The sequence below is a fragment of the Salmo salar genome, chromosome ssa01 (assembly GCF_905237065.1).
Source record: "Salmo salar chromosome ssa01, Ssal_v3.1, whole genome shotgun sequence".
Classification (NCBI taxonomy): Eukaryota; Metazoa; Chordata; class Actinopteri; order Salmoniformes; family Salmonidae; genus Salmo; species Salmo salar.
In genome coordinates, this window is record NC_059442.1 from 63750148 (window position 1) to 63771150 (window position 21003).

The following is a 21003-nucleotide window of genomic DNA, read 5'->3' on the forward strand; positions in this document are numbered from 1 at the left end:
AAACCTGAGAGATTCCTTTACAGGAAGTGGCCTGTCTGACCATTTGTTGAACTTCTTTTCCATCTCTATCATTTACTAAGGATCTCTGCTCTAACGTGACACTTCCCACGTCGTCCATAGGCGCTCAGAGCCCGGGAAAAAACAGAATGTTGTCATTCCAGCCCCAGGCTGAAACACATTATCGCCTTTCTCAAGTGGCCGATCAAGGGACACTGGCTTATGCTCGTGACCCGACCGCCCCCGCCTTTGGGATTTTTTCCTCTGTTTGCCGAAAAGGAGATTCCCTGTCGGAATATTATCGCTTTTCTACGAGAAAAATGTCGTAAAAATTTATTTTAAACAGCGGTTGACATGCTTCGAAGTACGGTAATGGAATACTTCGAATTTTATTGTCACGAATTGCGCCATGCGCGTGACACTTCTTTACTATTTCGGATAGTGTCTGGAACGCACGAACAAAACGCCGCTATTCGGATATAACGATGGATTATTTTGGACCAAACCAACATTTGTTATTGAAGTAGCAGTCCTGGGTGTGTATTCTGACGAAGACAACAAAAGGTAATCAAACTTTTATAATAGTAAATATGATTATGGTGAGTGCTAAACTTGCCGGGTGTCTAAATAGCGAGCCCGTGATGCCTGGGCTATGTACTTAGAATATTGCAAAATGTGCTTTCACCAAAAAGCTATTTTAAAATCGGACATATCGAGTGCATAGAGGAGGTCTGTATCTATAATTCTTAAAATAATTGTTATGCTTTTTGTGAACGTTTATCGTGAGTAATTTAGTAAAATGTTAGCGAATTCCCCGGAAGTTTGCGGGGGGTATGCTAGTTCTGAACGTCACATGCTAATGTAAAAAGCTGGTTTTTGATATAAATATGAACTTGATTGAACAAAACATGCATGTATTGTATAACATAATGTCCTAGGGTTGTCATCTGATGAAGATCATCAAAGGTGAGTGCTGCATTTAGCTGTCTTCTGGGTTTTGGTGACATTATATGCTGGCTTGAAAAATGGGTGTCTGATTATTTCTGGCTTGGTACTCTGCTGACATAATCTAATGTTTTGCTTTCGTTGTAAAGCCTTTTTGAAATCGGACAGTGTGGTTAGATTAACGAGAGTCTTGTCTTTAAATGGCTGTAAAATAGTCATATGTTTGAGAAATTGAAGTAATAGGATTTTTAAGGTTTTGAAAATCGCGCCACAGGATGTTACGTAGGTGGGACGAATTCGTCCCGCCTAGCCTAGAGAGGATAAGGAGATGTTTATCTTTCAAAGGGTGTAAGATAGTTGTATGTTTGAGAAATTTGAATTATGACATTTAATTGTTTTCAAATTTGGCGCTCTTGATATTTCACCTGTTGTTGATAGGGTGTACCAGGGGTGGGACGCTTGCGTCCCACATAGCCCATAGAGGTTAATTTTGTATACCGTAAGTGTTTTTCTTTAAATAAAGAAGAAGATGAGAACTTTACTCGCTGCGTTTTGGTCCCCCTTCAACGACGCGTATGACAGAACCACCCACCAAAGTAGGACCAAGCAGCGGAGGAAGGAGCAGCAGGAAAGTTATTTGGAGTCGTGGACATGGGAGGAGCTATTAGATGGGAACGGACCATGGCACCAGGCTGGGGAGTACAAGCGCCCAAAGGAGGAGCTGGAGGCAGCAAAGGCTGAGCGACGGAGGTACGAGGCACTATATCCTCCATTTCAGGAGGTGAGGAGGCACACGGGGAGTTGGAGTAAGTCAGGCAGTAGGCCTGAACCAACTCCTCGTGCTTATTATGGGGAGCGTTTGGCGGTGAGAGCACCGTGCAATGCGGAAGTGCGCACGGTCTCGCCCATCTACACGCACAGTCCGGTAAGAGCGATACCAGGCCCCCGCAAGTGCCGTGCTAGAGTGGGCATCCAGCCAGGGAGAAGTATGCCTGCTCAATACATCTGGCCACCAGTACGTCTCCTAGGCCCAGGCTACCCTGCGCCTGCTCTACGCATGGCAGCCTTCATGCCTCAGCACAGCCCAGTTCGCCCTGTGCCAGCACTCCGCCCGTGCGGGCTACAGTAACAATCCAGCCAGGACGGGTTGTGCAGGCTGTGCGCTCCAGACGTCCAGTGCGTAGTCAAGGCCCGGTGTATCCAGTTCCTGCTCCTCGCACTTGCCCTGTGGTGCGTGTTACTGTTCTGGCGCCTCCAAAGCCTGCCCCACGCACCAGGCCTTTAGTGCGCCTGCCCAGTCCAGTAAATCCTGTTCCTGCTCCTCGCACTACCCTGGGGTGCGTGTCACTAGTCTGGCGCCTCCAAAGCCAGCCCCACGCATCAGGCCTTCAGTGCACAGTCCCCTTCCAGAGCTTCCGGCGACAGTTCCCCGTCCAAAGCTTCTGACAACAGTTCCCCGTCCAGAGCTTCTGGCGACAGTTCCCCGTCCAGAGCTTCCGGCGACAGTTCCCCGTCCAGAGCTTCCGGCGACAGTGCCCCGTCCAGAGCTTCCGGCGACAGTGCCCCGTCCAGAGCTTCCGGCGACAGTGCCCCGTCCAGAGCTTCCGGCGACAGTGCCCCGTCTAGAGCTTCCGGCGACAGTTCCATGTCCAGTGCTTCCGGCGACGTCCTACAGTCCGGAGCCGTCAGACGGCCCACAGTCCGGAGCCTGCAGAGACGGCCCACAGTCCGGAGCCTGCAGAGACGGCCCACAGTCCGGAGCCTGCAGAAACGGCCCACAGTCAGGAGCCTGCAGAAACGGCCCACAGTCCGGAGCCTGCAGAGACGGCCCACAGTCCGGAGTTTGCAGAGATGGCCCACAGTCCAGAGCCTGCAGAGACGCTCCTCATCCCTGAGTCTCCAGAGATGCTCCTCATCCCTGAGTCTCCAGAGATGTTCCTCATCTCTGAGTCTCCAGAGATGTTCCTCATCTCTGAGTCTCCAGAGACGTTCCTCATCTCTGAGTCTCCAGAGACGTTCCTCATCCCTGAGTCTCCAGAGACGCTCCTCAGCCTGATTCTCCAGAGACGCTCCTCAGCCTGAGTCTCCAGAGACGCTCCTCAGCCCTGAGTCTCCAGAGACGCGCCTCAGCCCTGAGTCTCCAGAGACGCGCCTCAGCCCTGAGTCTCCAGAGACGCGCCTCAGCCCGAGGCCTCCAGAGACGCGCCTCAGCCCGAGGTCTCCAGAGATGGCCTCAGCCCGAGGTCTCCAGAGATGGCCTCAGCCCGAGGTCTCCAGAGATGGCCTCAGCCCGAGGTCTTCAGAGATGCACCTCAGCCCAAGGTCTCCAGAGACGGTCTCCAGCGACGCGCCTCAGCCCGAGTTCTCCAGCGACGCGCCTCAGCCCGAGGTCTCCAGCGACGCGCCTCAGCCCGAGGTCTCCAGCGACGCGCCTCAGCCCGAGGTCTCCAGCGACGCGCCTCAGCCCGAGGTCTCCAGCGACGCGCCTCAGCCCGAGGTCTCCAGCGACGCGCCTCAGCCCGAGGTCTCCAGCGACGTGCCTCAGCCCAAGGTCTCCAGCGACGCACCTTAGCCCAGAGCCTTTAGCAGTGGTCTACAGCCATGAGCCTTCAAGGGGGGTGGGCAGGTTAGGTTGGGGACTAAAGCCAGAGCCTGAGCCACCTCCGTAGTTGGAGGATTGGGGAGTGGGTGGGGTGTAGCACGGGAGCTGTCGGTGACGGTAGCCACCCTCCCTCCCTTTAGGTTTGGGGTTGTTTTTGTGTTTTTTTATTGTATTGAGGTGCATTCGGGGTCTGCACCTTTGGGGGGGGGGGTACTTTCACGTCCTGACCAGTAAAAGGGGTTATTTGTCATTATAGTATGGTCAGGGCGTGGCAGGGGGTGTTTGTTTTGCGTGTGTTTATTTTGTTTAAGTGTTTTTCTTTAAATAAGGAAGAAGATGAGCACTTTACCTGCTGTATTTTGGTCCCCCTTCAACGACGCGTATGACAGAAGAAAATTGCTTAGATATGTCAACTTAAGTGTAGGGTTTCCTGACAAAAAAGTAAAGATCCAGTGTAATATATTATAAAAGTAAAGCGAACTGGATGGAATATGGGGAAGAATGCACCAAATTCATTTTCAATCTTCAACATAGAAATGCTACCAAATTAGTTTTACTGAAACTTGTTACAAATATTGGGCTCACTCATGATTCACTAAACGTTATATTGAAAGAGAAAGTAAAGTACTTTAAGCATATGTTTTCATTTCAGTCTCCTCCAGCTCCACTAACCGAAACAAATTGTATGGATTTTTTTCCTATTAATAATGTATAATTAGCATCTGTACAGAAAGACTTATGTGAAGGCCAAATTACAGAGGAGGCACTTCTTGATGCAATTAAATCCTTTAAATTCTGGAAAACTCCAGGGCTGGATGGCATACCAGTGGAGGTATACCAAACTTTTTTTATATACTAGAGGACCATTATTAACCTCTATGGGCTAGGTGGGACGCGAGCGTCCCACCCGTGGTGCACTCCATCAACAGCAGGTGCATTTCAAGAGCGGCAAATTTGAATCCAAATAAATGTCAAAATTCAAATTCTTCAAACATACAACTATTTTACACCCTTTGAAAGATAAACATCTCCTTAATCTAACCACGTTTTACGATTTCAAAAAGGTTTTACGCGAAAGCATAAATTTAGAGTATGTTAGGACAGTACATTTACAAGAGTTGTGTGTAATGTTTTGTCAATTCAAAGACAGGGTCACCAAAACCATAAAACCAGCTAAAATGATGCACTAACCTTTTACAATCTCCATCAGATGACACTCCTAGGACATTATGTTAGACAATGCATGCATTTTTAGTTCTATCAAGTTCATATTTATATCCAAAAACAGCGTTTTACTATGGCATTGATGTTGAGGAAATCGTTTCCCTCCAATAACTGGCATTCAAGTCAGCACCACAAATTAAATAATTAAAATTAGAAAACATTGGTAAAATATTATATTGTCATAATTATAGAATTATAGATTTACATCTCTTGAACGCAATCAACTTGCCAGATTTAAAAATAACCTTACTGGGAAATCACACTTTGCAATAATCTGAGCACTGCGCCCAGAAAAATACGCGTTGCGATACAGACTAGACGTCATGTTGGGGAGATCTAAAATCTAAAATACTATGTAAATAATCCATTACCTTTGATTCTCTTCATCAGATGTCACTTCCAGGTATCACAGGTCCATAACGAATGTAGTTTTGTTCAAAAAAGCTCATCATTTATGTCCAAAAATCTCCGTCTTGTTAGCACATGATCTAAGCCAGCCGGACTTCTCGTCATGAACGAGGGGAAAAAATATATTTACGTTCGTTCAAACATGTCAAACGTTGTATAGCATAAATCATTAGGGCCTTTTTTAACCAGAACATGAATAATATTCAAGGTGGACGAATGCATTCTCTTTTATAACGTATTGGAATGAGGGTACCCAACATGAACTCGCGCGCCAGGTGTCTAATCATCGTTCCATGGCTCTTGTTCGGTCAGATCTCCCTCCAGAAGACTCAAAACACTTTGTAAAGGCTGGTGACATCTAGTGGAAGCAATAGGAAGTGCCAAAATATTCCTCAGCCCCTGTGTTTTTCAATGGCATAGGTTTAAAGGTAATACAACACATCAGGTATCCACTTCCTGTCAGAAAATGTCTCAGGGTTTTGCCTGCCAAATGAGTTCTGTTATACTCACAGACACCATTCAAACAGTTTTAGAAACTTTAGAGTGTTTTCTATCCATATATAATAAGTATATGCATATTCTAGTTACTGGGTAGGATTAGTAACCAGATTAAATCGGGTACATTTTTTTATCCAGCCGTGCAAATACTGCCCCCTAGCCCTAACAGGTTAACATGTTTTAACCACACCAATATAAATGGTAGAATATTGGACACTCAACAAGAAGATCTGATTTCATTATTACTGAAACAGGATCCAAGTGGTGTATATATAATGATCGAGTTCATTTAAAAAATTGGAGTCCTCTTACACTTCAGTGTTGTGATGCAAAAATTCTAGCTAAATGCTTAGCGCATAGAATTAAAAAGGTTTTGTCAGATATTATTCATCCTAGTCAGACAGGTTTTTTGTACATGGACAATACATTGGAGATCATTTAAGACAAGTTGAAACTATAGAACACTATGAAATATCTGGGAAGGCTGGCCAGGTTTTCATAGCTGACTTTGAAAAGGCTTTTGATAAATTATGACTGGAGTTTACATATAAATGCCTGGAATATTTCAATTTTGGAGAATCTCTTATAAAATGGGTTAAAGTTATGTATAGTAACACTAGGTCTAAAATAGTAAATAATGACTACATCTCAGAAAGTTTAAACTATCAAGAGGAGTAAAACAAGGTTGTCCACTATCATCATATCTATTCATTAATGTCGTCGAAATGTTAGCTGTTAAAATTATAACCAACAGTGATATTAAGGGTGTCATTGTACGCTTATGATTCATGTTTTCTTTTAAATCCACAATTAGAATCCCTCCACAGTCTCATAGAGGATCTAGATACTTTTTCTAACCTCTCTGGATTAAAATCAAATTTTGATAAGTGTACTATATTATGTATTAGATCACAAAAAAATGCAACTTTTACATTTCCGTGTAGTTTTCCATAAAAAATGTCTGGGCATGTGAACATACTCAGTATACATATCCCGAAAGAAAGAAAGTATCTCACTCTAATACATTTCAACCTAAAGTTAGCAAAAATAGATAAGATCTTGTTACCATGGAAAGGAAAATACCTGTCTATTTGTGGAAATATCACCCTGATTAACTTTTTAGTCATATCACAGTTTACCTATTTGCTTATGGTTTTCCCTACACCTAGCGACCTGCTTTTTAAATAATATTTAATATTATTTGGAATGGCAAGACAGACCAAATTAAAAGGGCCTATTTACAGTGCCTTGCAAAAAAAATGTCGCCCCCTTAGCATTTCTCCTATTTTGTTTCATTACAACCTGTAATTTAAATTTATTTTTATTTGGATTTCATGTAATGGACATACACAAAATAGTCCAAATTGGTCAAGTGAAATGAAATATTTCAAAAAATACAAAAAATTTTAAACGGAAAAGTGGTGCGTGCATATGTATTCCCCCTTTGTTATGAAGCCCCTTAATAACATCTGGTGCAACCAATTACCTTCAGATTTCACATAATAAGTTAAATAAAGTCCCCCTGTGTGCAATCTAAGTGTCACATGATCTGTCACATGATCTCAGCATATATATACACCTGTTCTGAAAGGCCTCAGAGTCTGCAACACCACTTTAGCAAGGGGCACCACCAAGCAAGTGGCACTATGAAGAACAAGGAGCTCTCCAAACAGGTCAGGGACATAGTTGTGGAGAAGTACAGATCAGGGTTGGGTTATAAAAAATATCAGAAACTTTGAACATCCCACAGAGCACCATTAAATCCATTATAAAAAAATGTGAAAGAATACGGCACGACAACAAACCTGCCAAGAGAGGACCGCCGACCAAAACTGATGGACCAGGCAAGGAGGGCTTTAACCTCTATGGGCCACCTACTCAACAGCCAGTTGAATCCTGTGGCGCGTTATTCAAATCCTTAGATATGCTATTACTTCAATTTTTCAAAAATATGACTATTTTACACCATTTTAAAGATAAGACTCTCGTTAATCTAACCACACTGTCCGATTTCAAAAAGGCTTTACAACGAAAGCAAAACATTAGATTATGTCAGCAGAGTACCGAGCCAGAAATAATCAGACACCCATTTTTCAAGCTAGCATATAATGTCACATAAACCCAAACCACAGCTAAATGTAGCACTAACCTTTGATGATCTTCATCAGATGACAACCCTAGGACATTATGTTATACAATACATGCATGTTTTTTTCAATCAAGTTCATATTTATATCAAAAACCAGCTTTTTACATTAGCATGTGACTAGCATGTGACTAGCATTCCCACCGAACACTGCCGGTGAATTTACTAAATTACTCACGATAAACGTTCACAAAAAGCATAACAATTATTTTAAGAATTATAGATACAGAACTCCTCTATGCACTCGATATGTCCGATATTAAAATAGCTTTTCGGTGAAAGCACATTTTGCAATATTCTCAGTAGATAGCCCGGCATCACAGGGCTAGCTATTTAGACACCCATCAGGTTTAGCACTCATCAAAGTCAGATTTACTATAAGAAAAATGTTCTTACCTTTGTTGTCTTCGTCAGAATGCACTCCCAGGACTTCTACTTCAATAACAAATGTTGGTTTGGTCCAAAATAATCCATCGTTATATCCAAACAGCGGCGTTTTGTTCGTGCATTCTAGACACTATCCTAAAGGCTAAATAAGGGTGACGAGCATGGCGCAATTCGTGACAAAAGAATTCTAAATATTCCATTAACGTACTTCGAAGCATGTCAACCGCTGTTTAAAATCAATTTTTATGCCATTTTTCTCATAAAAAAGCGATAATATTCCGACCGGGAATCTGCGTATAGATAAACAGACAAAGGAAAAGAAACCATTCAGTCGAAGCGGGCACGCGCCTAAGCCCATAGTACTCTGAGTGGCCACTTGCCAAAAGCGATAAAGTGTTTCAGCCAGAGCCTGCCTCGATATCGTTCAACGTTTTCCTGGGCTCTGAGACCCTATGGAAGACGTAGGAAGTGTCACGTTATTGCACAGATCCTGAGTCTTCAATAAAAAGAGCCAAGATGAAACACTACTTCTCAGACAGGCCACTTCCTGCTTGAAATCTTCTCAGGTTTTGGCCTGCCATAGGAGTTCTGTTATACTCACAGACACCATTCAAACAGTTTTAGAAACTTTAGGGTGTTTTCTATCCAAAGCCAATAATTATATGCATATTCTAGTTACTGGGCAGGAGTAGTAACCAGATTAAATCGGGTACTTTTTTATCCGGCCATGCAAATACTGCCCCCTAGCCCCAACAGGTTAAAGGCACAGTCAACTTAGTGTATGTAAACGTCTGACCCACTGGAATTGTGATACAGTGAATTATAAGTGAAATCATTTGTCTGTAAACAATTGTTGGGAAAATTACTTATGTCATGCACAAAGTAGATGTCCTAATCGATTTGCCAAAACTATAGTTTGTGAACAAAAAATTGTGGAGTGGTTGAAAAATGAGTTTTAATGACTCTAACCTAAGTGTATGTAAGCTTCCGACTTCAACTGTATATTTACATTTACATTTTAGTCATTTAGCAGACGCTCTTATCCAGAGCGACTTACAGTAGTGAATGCATACATTTTCATTTTCATTTCATACATTTTTTTTAACATTTTTTTTTTTTTGTACTGGCCCCCCGTGGGATTTCGAACCCACAACCCTGGCGTTGCAAACACCATGCATTGCAAACACCATGCTCTACCAACTGAGCTACAGGGAAGGCCTATATATATATATATATATTATATATATATATCCAAAAAAAGTTATAAAAAAAAGTACGTAATATTGAAATCCCTTAACATTTCAGCAGAATATATGTTTTATATGAATTCTTTCCTCTTTTTTTCATGGCCTACAGGCGAGGATACGGCAGACAGGTAGGCATTTTTATTGTGATATATTTCTGTGTTTTGTATTGTGTGCCAAGCCAATTTTTTCATGCTCAAGGGAGCTTGAGGCAACTTTATTCTTCATCATTTTTATCTACCTCTCACTTAATGGAAAATACTGAATGAGATTTAGACGGGATGAGAGATAGTTGGCAGATTATTTTAACATTAGCGTCACAGTTTTTATTTGGTTTGAAAATTGTTGATGCCATGACATCTCTGTCATGACTTTCCCTCCTTGGTGAGCATCGAAGAGAGGCCACTTTCTCCCACCAGAGATGAAGGGGAGGAAGTGAGCCGGTCTCATGACTTTAACGACCAGTCTTAAACTCTCTCTCTGGACCTGCAGTATTGAACAAAGGTATCTGATGTGTGTAGAGAGAGAATATGCCTCCAAAACTCCAACATCCAAAAGTGGATAATGAAACAATGTTCCTAACATAAAGAATGTGGGAAATGGTTGAGGGGGTTGAAACAATAAGCATTTAGCATTTTGTGATGTCATTATGGATTGTATAACAAGATAACTGTATCTTTAAGAGCTTTCACAATGTAGATATCAGATTGACTTCTCAATGTATTAAAACTTATGTGACTAAATATGAAAGCATGGAGTGGTGGCTAAAAACTACAAGACCAGAAAGCGTGGAGCGGTGGCTACACGTTGAAATTGTTAAAACTACAAGACCAGAAAGCATGGCGCAGTCGCTACATGTTGAAATGGTTTAACCTCTATGGGCTAGGTGGGACGCTAGCGTGCCACCCGTGGTGCACTCCATCAACAGCAGGTGCATTTCAAGAGCGGCAAATTTGAATCCAAATAAATGTCAAAATTCACATTTTTCAAAAATACAACTATTTTACACCATTTGAAAGATAAACATCTCCTTAATCTAACCACGTTTTACGATTTCAAAAAGGTTTTACGGCGAAAGCATAAATTTAGAGTATGTTAGGACAGTACATTTACAAGAGTTGTGTGTAATGTTTTGTCAAGTCAAAGACAGGGTCACCAAAACCATAAAACCAGCTAAAATGATGCACTAACCTTTTACAATCTCCATCAGATGACACTCCTAGGACATTATGTTAGACAATGCATGCATTTTTAGTTCTATCAAGTTCATATTTATATCCAAAAACAGCGTTTTACTATGGCATTGATGTTGAGGAAATCGTTTCCCTCCAATAACCGGCAGTCAAGTCAGCGTCACAAATTAAATAATTAAAATTAGAAAACATTGGTAAAATATTATATTGTCATTTAAAGAATTATAGATTTACATCTCTTGAACGCAATCAACTTGCCAGATTTAAAAATAACCTTACTGGGAAATCACACTTTGCAATAATCTGAGCACTGCGCCCAGAAAAATACGCGTTGCGATACAGACTAGACGTCATGTTGGGGAGATCTAAAATCGAAAATACTATGTAAATAATCCATTACCTTTGATTCTCTTCATCAGATGTCACTTCCAGGTATCACAGGTCCATAACGAATGTAGTTTTGTTCAAAAAAGCTCATCATTTATGTCCAAAAATCTCCGTCTTGTTAGCACATGATCTAAGCCAGCCGGACTTCTCGTCATGAACGAGGGGAAAAAATATATTTACGTTCGTTCAAACATGTCAAACGTTGTATAGCATAAATCATTAGGGCCTTTTTAACCAGAACATGAATAATATTCAAGGTGGACGAATGCATACTCTTTTATAACGTATTGGAACGAGGGTACCCAACATGAACTCGCGCGCCAGGTGTCTAATGGGACATCATCGTTCCATGGCTCTTGTTCGGTCAGATCTCCCTCCAGAAGACTCAAAACACTTTGTAAAGGCTGGTGACATCTAGTGGAAGCAATAGGAAGTGCCAAAATATTCCTCAGCCCCTGTGTTTTTCAATGGGATAGGTTTAAAGTCAATACAACACATCAGGTATCCACTTCCTGTCAGAAAATGTCTCAGGGTTTTGCCTGCCAAATGAGTTCTGTTATACTCACAGACACCATTCAAACAGTTTTAGAAACTTTAGAGTGTTTTCTATCCATATATAATAAGTATATGCATATTCTAGTTACTGGGTAGGATTAGTAACCAGATTAAATCGGGTACATTTTTTTTATCCAGACGTGCAAATGCTGCCCCCTAGCCCTAACAGGTTAAAACTACAAGACCCGAAAGCTTGGAGCAGTGGCTACACATTGAAATGGTTTAAAACTACCAGACCAGAAAATGGTAAGACTCAAACTCTTGAGTGAAGAAGATAGACTACATCGGTACATTCAGTCTGCAGCTGTTTAAGTACTTTAGTCTAATAAACTCGACCAAGACCACCGCCTGTACACCTCTGAGTGTTTGTTAGGCTGGATACATCAGAGACAAAGAAGCCTACTACAACTGAGGACACTGTGACCTCTGGTGGACAACCAGACACTTACACAACAAGAGACTTACATTGAACTACTCGCCATAGACGGACGAGTGGTTTCAACAGAGAGATGACAAAGGCATACAAGCGTAAATATATGTGTTGCATTTCTTTTCAAATGAGTGGTTGTTCATGTGCAAAGTATTCATTTTTCATGAGCATGGCTTCCACATCTATGTACCAGCCCACTCTCTTTATCTTACCCATCCCCTTCCATTGTGTAACAAGCCGTCATGTCGGGTTGGTCCACTAGGGTCTTTCATTGCATTATGTTAGTAATCAATTCAACGTATACCGTGTGTGTGTGTGTGTGTGTGTGTGTGTGTGTGTGTGTGTGTGTGTGTGTGTGTGTGTGTGTGTGTGTGTGTGTGTGTGTGTGTGTGTGTGTGTGTGTGTGTGTCAAACGATGTTTATAATTAATCCTCAGGTTGTCTATTGTCAAAATAATCAATAATATTTCAACCGGACAATAGCGTATTCAATAGAAAGGAAAAAAAACGAAGGGTGCGCTATCTGCTTCATTCTGCATGCCACATAGAAAATGCTCTCATTCTTCCTCGTTTTTCAGAATACAAGCCTGAAACAATGTCTAAAGACTGTTGACATCTAGTGGAAGCCATAGGAACTGCAATCTAGGTCCTAACCCAACGGATACTGTATAGGCATTCAATTGAAAACTAGACCAACCAAAAATATCCCACTTCCTGGATGGATTTTCTTCAGGGTTTTCACCTGCCATATCAGTTCTGTTATACTCACAGACATTATTCTAACAGTTTTGGAAACCATAGAGTGTTTTCTATCCAAATCTACCAATTATACGTATATCCTAGCTTCTGGGCCTGAGTAACATGCAGTTTACTTTGGGCACGCTTCTACCAAAATTCCGAATACTGCCCCCTAACCTAAAAAAGTTAAACAAACTTTTTCCATGGTGCCCCAAGTTACTAATCAGTTAATTGTTACATGATTCATTTAATCACATAATAATTAAACATAGTTATTTGATTTGATAAAATAGCCATCATCACAATGATAGTCACGTCACGACATCTCTGTACTGTTAGGTGTCAGGTAAGCATTGTTTTCTCTACTGGTGCAGGGAAGCATTACTAGAAGCTTTGCCAAAGATCAACTGACTCAATGTTTGACAACTTTTGTACCCTGAGTCATCCAAATCCTACCCTGTAATAACCCATGAACTTTAGCATCAGAAGTGTCATGCATGCTCTTTTCATTTTCTATATTTGATATCAGCTCTAAAGTTTTGAGTGTGCTTTATCAATCATCTATCTCTCATTCTCTTCTGGCTTCTTCTAAAATACACTATATCCATTCTCTCACCATTTCTATCATCTTTTATCAACAACACCTTTTGTCTATTTTCATTTTGACTGTCTACTCTGTTCATTGTCTCAATCTTTCCTTTTCTCTGTATTCTCCTTCATTACCTCATCGCCACCTTATACTGTGTTTATCCTTTGTTCGTTATCTCCTCCAAATCCACTTTCCTCTCTCTATGGCCATAGCCTTTTTCTGTAGTCAAATTACCTAGTGGCCTCATGGGTGGAATCTTGTTAATATTTTTCATAATATCATACAAAATAAATAGAGATATATATATTTTTAATCCCGTGTTTCTACATGTATGTCAAACGGTTTTGTTATATTTCAGTCTTTGTGATATACAGTATATAGAGTGTAATATTGGGATGCAAACTCAAAATTGAATACATTTCAACTCTATAAATTAGGAAAAGGTGTCTTCTTTTTTTAAGCTCATAACTGTGTGTGAGGTTTATACTTTTGTTTCAAAGTATATTTGTTTAAGACTACTGAGAAACACTCTGTGTGACCCTGATTTAGCCCACTGCAGTAAAATATTAAACACCTTTCATCCTTTCTTCTGCTGTATCTATATCATAAAATGTATATGAACTTTGAGTTTGACATTCTGTCTCTGTTTCTCCTTATCCTTCCCTCTCGAACTAATCTATGGCAGCAACAGCAACTGCTAAGGACATCCCTGCTGAGACCTGAGGTAGAAACCTTACAGCTTCTCTCAACTCATAAGGATAATTATTCAATGCTCACACTGTGCTGTTCTGTAATGTGCTGTGCTGGGTTTCTATGGTTTATCTTTTATTTCTCTGTACTCATTTTATCTCTATGAACTTCTTCTGAAATTCAGGAGCTGTCCATGGAGTCAGGCATCGACCCAGGCCAAGACTACTACAGGGATGACTACTATAATTATGACCAGGGGTGAGTCCAAACTCCGCTGATCTTCCCATCTCTCATCAGTCTCGCTCTGATCCAGAGAATTTAATTGATGTCCACTGGTTAATTTAAAGGTGAAAGTTATGCCATTAAGACAAAATTACATTTCACAAGCCCCCGACACACACACACACACTGAGTGATCCTTTGGGTTGGAGAGTAATGTGGGGAAATTCAAAATGATGGGTTAAGTGTAATATATTGTAATATATTTATGCAGATCATGCCTGTGTTTACCCTTTCCACTCCCACCAAATGTAATCTATTTCTCAGCCTTGAGCGGAGCATGGCACCTGAGAGCCTGGTAATGGTCTCCTCCAGTAGGGAAGAGAGGGGAATTCTGTTGAGTCTGACAGTAATTGTGTTGTGAAGACTGGTCGACTATGTGGGACAGCAGGTCCTTATTAAAGCTGCTGCGGCTGAGGTTGCTATCACAATAATCCCAGACTGCCTTTGATCTGTTTCTATTTAAAGAGCATGGAGCAATTTAATAGCTGCCTTAATCTTTAAATCCAGCAATCATTAGCTGTATGCGGTGACCCAGCGAACTCACCTGTTCAGAAGGAGTTGCTAATGCAGATTTCCAATTGACCTGCTTCCTTCAGTTTTCACACAGTCACTGGTTTAATACAGCTGGCTTTTGGCACACATGACAAGTGGGTTACAGATAGGACCACAAATCTGTTTTGGCTTGCTATTTCAGGTCTGACGCAGATGTTGGTATGATGCTGATTGATGTCAGCCCCACATTGCACCTCATTTACTGATTCAATGTGGGGCTAATGGAGATTATGATATGGGCCTTTTAATTGTGCATCGCTCACAGCTGTATTGTGGGCAGAGTTTAGCCTTTACTCCCACATACATCACAGATTCAATAGTATATTGCAGCAATATACACTGCTCAAAAAAATAAAGGGAACACTTAAACAACACAATGTAACTCCAAGTCAATCACACTTCTGTGAAATCAAACTGTCCACTTAGGAAGCAACACTGATTGACAATAAATTTCACATGCTGTTGTGCAAATGGAATAGACAACAGGTGGAAATTATAGGCAATTAGCAAGACACCCCCAATAAAGGAGTGGTTCTGCAGGTGGGGACCACAGACCACTTCTCAGTTCCTATGCTTCCTGGCTGATGTTTTGGTCACTTTTGAATGCTGGCGGTGCTTTCACTCTAGTGGTAGCATGAGACGGAGTGTACAACCCACACAGGTGGCTCAGGTAGTGCAGCTCATCCAGGATGGCACATCAATGCGAGCTGTGGCAAGAAGGTTTGGTGTGTCTGTCAGCGTAGTGTCCAGAGCATGGAGGCGCTACCAGGAGACAGGCCAGTACATCAGGAGATATGGAGGAGGCCGTAGGAGGGCAACAACCCAGCAGCAAGACCGCTACCTCCGCCTTTGTGCAAGGAGGAGCAGGAGAAGCACTGCCAGAGCCCTGCAAAATGACCTCCAGCAGGCCACAAATGTGCATGTGTCTGCTCAAACGGTCAGAAACAGACTCCATGAGGGTGGTATGAGGGCCCGACGTCCACAGGTGGGGATTGTGCTTACAGCCCAACACCGTGCAGGACGTTTGGCATTTGCCAGAGAACACCAAGATTGGCAAATTCGCCACTGGCGCCCTGTCCTCTTCACAGATGAAAGCAGGTTCACACTGAGTACGTGACAGACGTGACAGAGTTTGGAGACGCCGTGGAGAACGTTCTGCTGCCTGCAACATCCTCCAGCATGACCGTTTTGGCGGTGGGTCAGTCATGGTGTGGGGTGGCATTTCTTTGGGGGGCCGCACAACCCTCCATGTGCTCGCCAGAGGTAGCCTGACTGCCATTAGGTACCGAGATGAGATCCTCAGACCCCTTGTGAGACCATATGCTGGTGCGGTTGGCCCTGGGTTCCTCGTAATGCAAGGCAATGCTAGACCTCATGTGGCTGGAGTGTGTCAGCAGTTCCTGCAAGAGGAAGGCATTGATGCTATGGACTGGCCCGCACATTCCCCAGACCTGAATCCAATTGAGCACATCTGGGACATCATGTCTCGCTCCATCCACCAACGCCACGTTGCACCACAGACTGTCCAGGAGTTGGCGGATGCTTTAGTCCAGGTCTGGGAGGAGATCCCTCAGGAGACCATCCGCCACCTCATCAGGAGCATGCCCAGGCGTTGTAGGGAGGTCATACAGGCACGTGGAGGCCACACACACTACTGAGCCTCATTTTGACTTGTTTTAAGGACATTACATCGAAGTTGGATCAGCCTGTAGTGTGGTTTTCCACTTGAATTTTGAGTGTGACTCCAAATCCAGACCTCCATGGGTTGATAAATTGGATTTCCATTGATTATTTTTGTGTGATTTTGTTGTCAGCACATTCAACTATGTAAAGAAAAAAGTATTTAGTAAGATTATTTATTTCATTCAGATCTAGGATGTGTTGTTTATGTGTTCCCTTTATTTTTTTTGAGCAGTATATATCACTTCACTCTCTCATGTATTTGTACAGATTCAATTATGCGGCACATCAGTGTTGACCCCTTCTCTCATGCATGTCATCTCACAAGTTAGAGGGATGTGGGGTGTAGAGCAGAAGTCAGACCAAAATAACCATGACAACTTGGGAATGGTTGATTATGCCAATTTAAGCATGTTTTATGCACATCGACTTATATCTAACACAGTACATATCTAATTGTTTTATTGTTAGAGCTAGTGCTTTAAATGTCTCACATCCCTAGCGGTGTGAGCAGAAGTTGTTAGTTACTGTCACCTCTCAAAAAATATATTGCAATGTTGGAAAGGAATTATGGTAGAAACAGCCCTTAAGCTGTTTCCCGTTTGTTTTTCCTCTCAGGTATGACCTTCCTCAGTATGGCAATCACAGGAAGCTGATCTCTCCCATGTACGATGAGCATGGAGAGCTGTTTATGGAGGATGACTTCTACAGCCCCCATGGGTCTGAGGTACTTATTTTACTATATGTATCAACAATTTGATATGATCAACAATTTGATTTTGATTATCAACACTATTTATCAATATCTAGGTTTCCATCCAATTGGCAACAGATTTTGATGTGAATATAAAAACAATCTGCTGAACATGAACGTCCGGACCCAGACCCTGACTCAACTTAACTGCCCATCTCATCACTGCCTGGACCTCCAGCGCTTAGTGATGATTTTATGGAAGAACCAGGCTGGGAAGCAGCACTACAGTACCTGTGCTGCAACCACTGCCACTAAAACTACCAGTGCCAGGAACATTGCAACCGTCACTAGCACCTCCAATGGCACTAATGCTACCACTGCCACTGTCACTAGCACTTCCACTGCTCCCGAGCTGGCTAAGTGAAAAGTCAGTCGACGTGCCCTTGAGCAAGGCACTTATCCATAATTGCTCCTTTAAGTCGCTCTGGAAAAGAACATTTGCTAAATGACTCAAATGTAAAATAATGTTTACAGAGTTGTGTGTTTCATATCCTGTTACTGTCATAGTTTTAAGATAACTTGTACATTGATTGCCAGACTTTTCTGTATGACCTGTTTGTATGCATGATATATTTTAATATACGTAAATACTATGTTATCTGTGCATTAACCTTATATTTGGCTCTCCATCTTTTGTTCTCAGCCTGGGGTGAGGATGAAGCGGCTCAAGCTGGTGGTGGACAGCTCCATGGGAGAGGACAGCGCTCCTGAACCCCAGAGGAACTGCCTGTCTAATGTCAACCGCCACGCTAACATCAATGGGAACGTCTACCTCTCTCAGAATGGGACCATTGTGCGGACTAGGAGGCCCGTGCACCCCAACAACCTCAAGGTGGGCTCCCCTGGCCAACTGGGCAAACAGTTTAAAAATCTGAAAATGCTGACTGAGACTCAGGAGAAGCTTACTCTAAACAGCATCGGGGAACCGGTAACAGGAAATGGAATAGGTACACTTACGGGCATTACCTCCGCCGTTGACATTAAACTCAGTCCTCCAATGGGTCCCTGGGGTTCAGCATCACGCTCCTTGACAGAATTGGGTCCAAATCCAACATTGCCAAGGCACTACATGACAGAATCAGCAGAAGCAACTGTTGTGTAGATGAGCAGGAGTCGTGTTTCGAAAGAAACGTTGACGTCCCACAGCAACCACACATTATCAGAGGAGAAGGAGCTGTGCATGGGGCCTTGGAACAGCCTGCACATACCGATGATTCAATTATGACATATGAACTGCTGAGTGTTTATCTTTCTGTTGACAAAGTTGACCATGTTTTTAATGTGTTGAGAGAAGGAGCAAAATAATATTCTATGCCTCTGCTGTATAAGCTGCAATCACTGTCCAAGACTAGCAGTGTGATTGCACTAACGGTATTATTGCACTATTCTTATGAATTTGATTTTGAGTTTTGATATGCTGATGTTTCATGTGTCTAATACATATCCCTGATATGGCTATTATACAGATCAGTGAAATTGCTGTGAAGCAATGCTTGCCTTGAAACATTTATGACAAGTAACGATTGTTGATTGGTATTATCCCTAAAAATGACATTGAAGGCCTTTGTCACGCTGGATGTTGCATAATATGTTTTATACGTATTTTCTTGATTTAGATGTGAATGATGTCTGGAGCCCAGATACTTGATAATATAGATACATATAATTATAATAATTAAGAAATTATATGTATTTTACTAAGATGGCATTTTATTTGCAAATAATGAAATATTATTGTGATGATTTTATGTTTTAATTATATAAAAAAATATATCTTATCAGAGTTAATGCAATTATTTTTGTCATTTTATATCGATCAGAATATGGAGAGAGATTATACACTTGTAACCTATGACATAGAAGTAATGCATACGTTTGTCAATATTTCAACAAAGAAATAAGTCAATATTGTCATTATTTAAACTATGTTGTTTTTAACAGACGTGTATCTACAGAAAACTTGATGTAAAATCTTTCTGTTTGAGATATTTTCTTAACACTTCAGGGCCATGCAGATGGAAAAGCACTACCAAATAATGTATTAATATCAACAGTAAAGTTTTAATGTGCAATACTTTGGACCATTGGCATAAATGATAAACAGCTGCAGGTTGAAGTAACACAACATCTGCATGTAAGTCATGTCAAGGCACATGTATTGTGTAGAACGCTGTTTACAAAGGCCCAATATTGAACTCTGACAAATTGTTGTTTTTGTTCTCGCATTAGCTGGTGATGTGAAAGGAAGTTATTCAAACTTGGCAGTATTTCTGAAACTTCCTGACCTATAGTATTTTCCTAAAGCCCCCTCCTTATATCTTGACTGACTTTGGGATAGGTAATTGTACTGTATAGTTGAAGTCGGATGTTTACATAGACTTAGGTTGGAGTCATTAAAACTCGTTTTTTAATAACCACTCCACAAATTTCTTGTTAACAAACTATAGTTTTAGCAAGTTGGTTAGGACATCTACTTTGTGCAGGACACAAGTCATTTTTCCAAAAATTGTTTACAGACAGATTATTTCACTTATAATTCAATATAGCACAATTGCAGTGGGTCAGAAGTTTACATACACTAAATTGACTGTGCCTTTAAACAGATTGGAAAATTTCAGAAAATTATGTCATGGCTTTAGAAGCTTCTGATAGGCTAATTGACATCATTTGAGTCAATTGGAGGTGTACCTGTGGATGTATTTCAAGGCCTACCTTCAAACTCACTGCCTCTTTACTTGACATCATGGGAAAATCAAAAGAAATCAGCCAAGACCTCAGAAAAAATTTGTAGACCTCCAAAAGTCTGGTTCATCCTTGGGAGCAATTTCCAAACACCTGAAGGTACCACGTTCATCTGTATAAACAATAGTTTGCAAGTATAAACACCATGGGACCATGCAGCCTTCATACCTCTCAGGAAGGAGACGCGTTCTGTCTCCTAGAGATGAATGTACTTTGTTGCAAAAAGAGCAAATCAATCCCAGAACAACAGCAAAGGAACTTGTAAAGATGATGGAGGAAACAGGTACAAAAGTATCTATATCCACAGTAAAACGAGTCCTATATCGACATAACCTGAAAGGCCGCTCTTCAAGGAAGAAGCCACTGCTCCAAAACCGCCATATAAAGCCAGATTATGGTTTGCAACAGCACACGGGGACAAAGATCGTACTTTTTGGAGAAATGTCCTCTGGTCTCATGATACAAAATTAGAGATGTTTAGCCATAATGAGGAAAAAGGGGGAAGCTTGCAAGCCGAAGAACACCATCCCTACCGTGAGCACAGGCGTGGCAGCATCATGTTGTGGGGGTGCTTTGCTGCAGGAGGGACTGGTGCACTTCAAAAAATAGATGGCATCATGAGGACGGACAATTATGTGGATATATTGAAGCAACATCTCAAGGCATCAGTCAGGAAGTTAAATCTTAGTCGCAAATGACTCTTCCAAATGGACAATAACCCCAAGCATACTTCGAAAGTTGGGGCAAAATGGCTTCAGGACAACGAAGTCAAGGTATTGGAGTGGCCATCACAAAGCCCTGACCTCAATCCTATAAAAAAAATTGTGGGCAGAACTGAAAAAGCGTGTGGGAGCAAGGAGGCCTACCAACCTGACTCAGTTACACCAGCTGTCTGGAGGAATGGGCCAAAATTCACCTAACTTATTGTGGGAAGCTTGTGAAAGACTACCCGAAACCTTTG

At 41.8% G+C, this 21003-nt stretch overlaps 1 protein-coding gene across 1 annotated transcript in view; it reads left to right on the forward strand.

The window, feature by feature from the left end:
- LOC106607182 (protocadherin-15) overlaps window positions 1–19364 on the forward strand; it is a 371077-nt gene extending 351713 nt beyond the window's left edge. Inside the window, exons 33-37 of the mRNA XM_045720950.1 lie at window positions 9564–9582; window positions 14028–14066; window positions 14217–14290; window positions 17165–17273; window positions 17944–19364. Coding sequence (XP_045576906.1) covers window positions 9564–9582; window positions 14028–14066; window positions 14217–14290; window positions 17165–17273; window positions 17944–18402 — 700 coding nt within the window. The 3' untranslated portion in view covers window positions 18403–19364. The remainder of the gene's footprint in view (window positions 1–9563; window positions 9583–14027; window positions 14067–14216; window positions 14291–17164; window positions 17274–17943) is intronic.
- Window positions 19365–21003: the final 1639 nt, after the last annotated feature.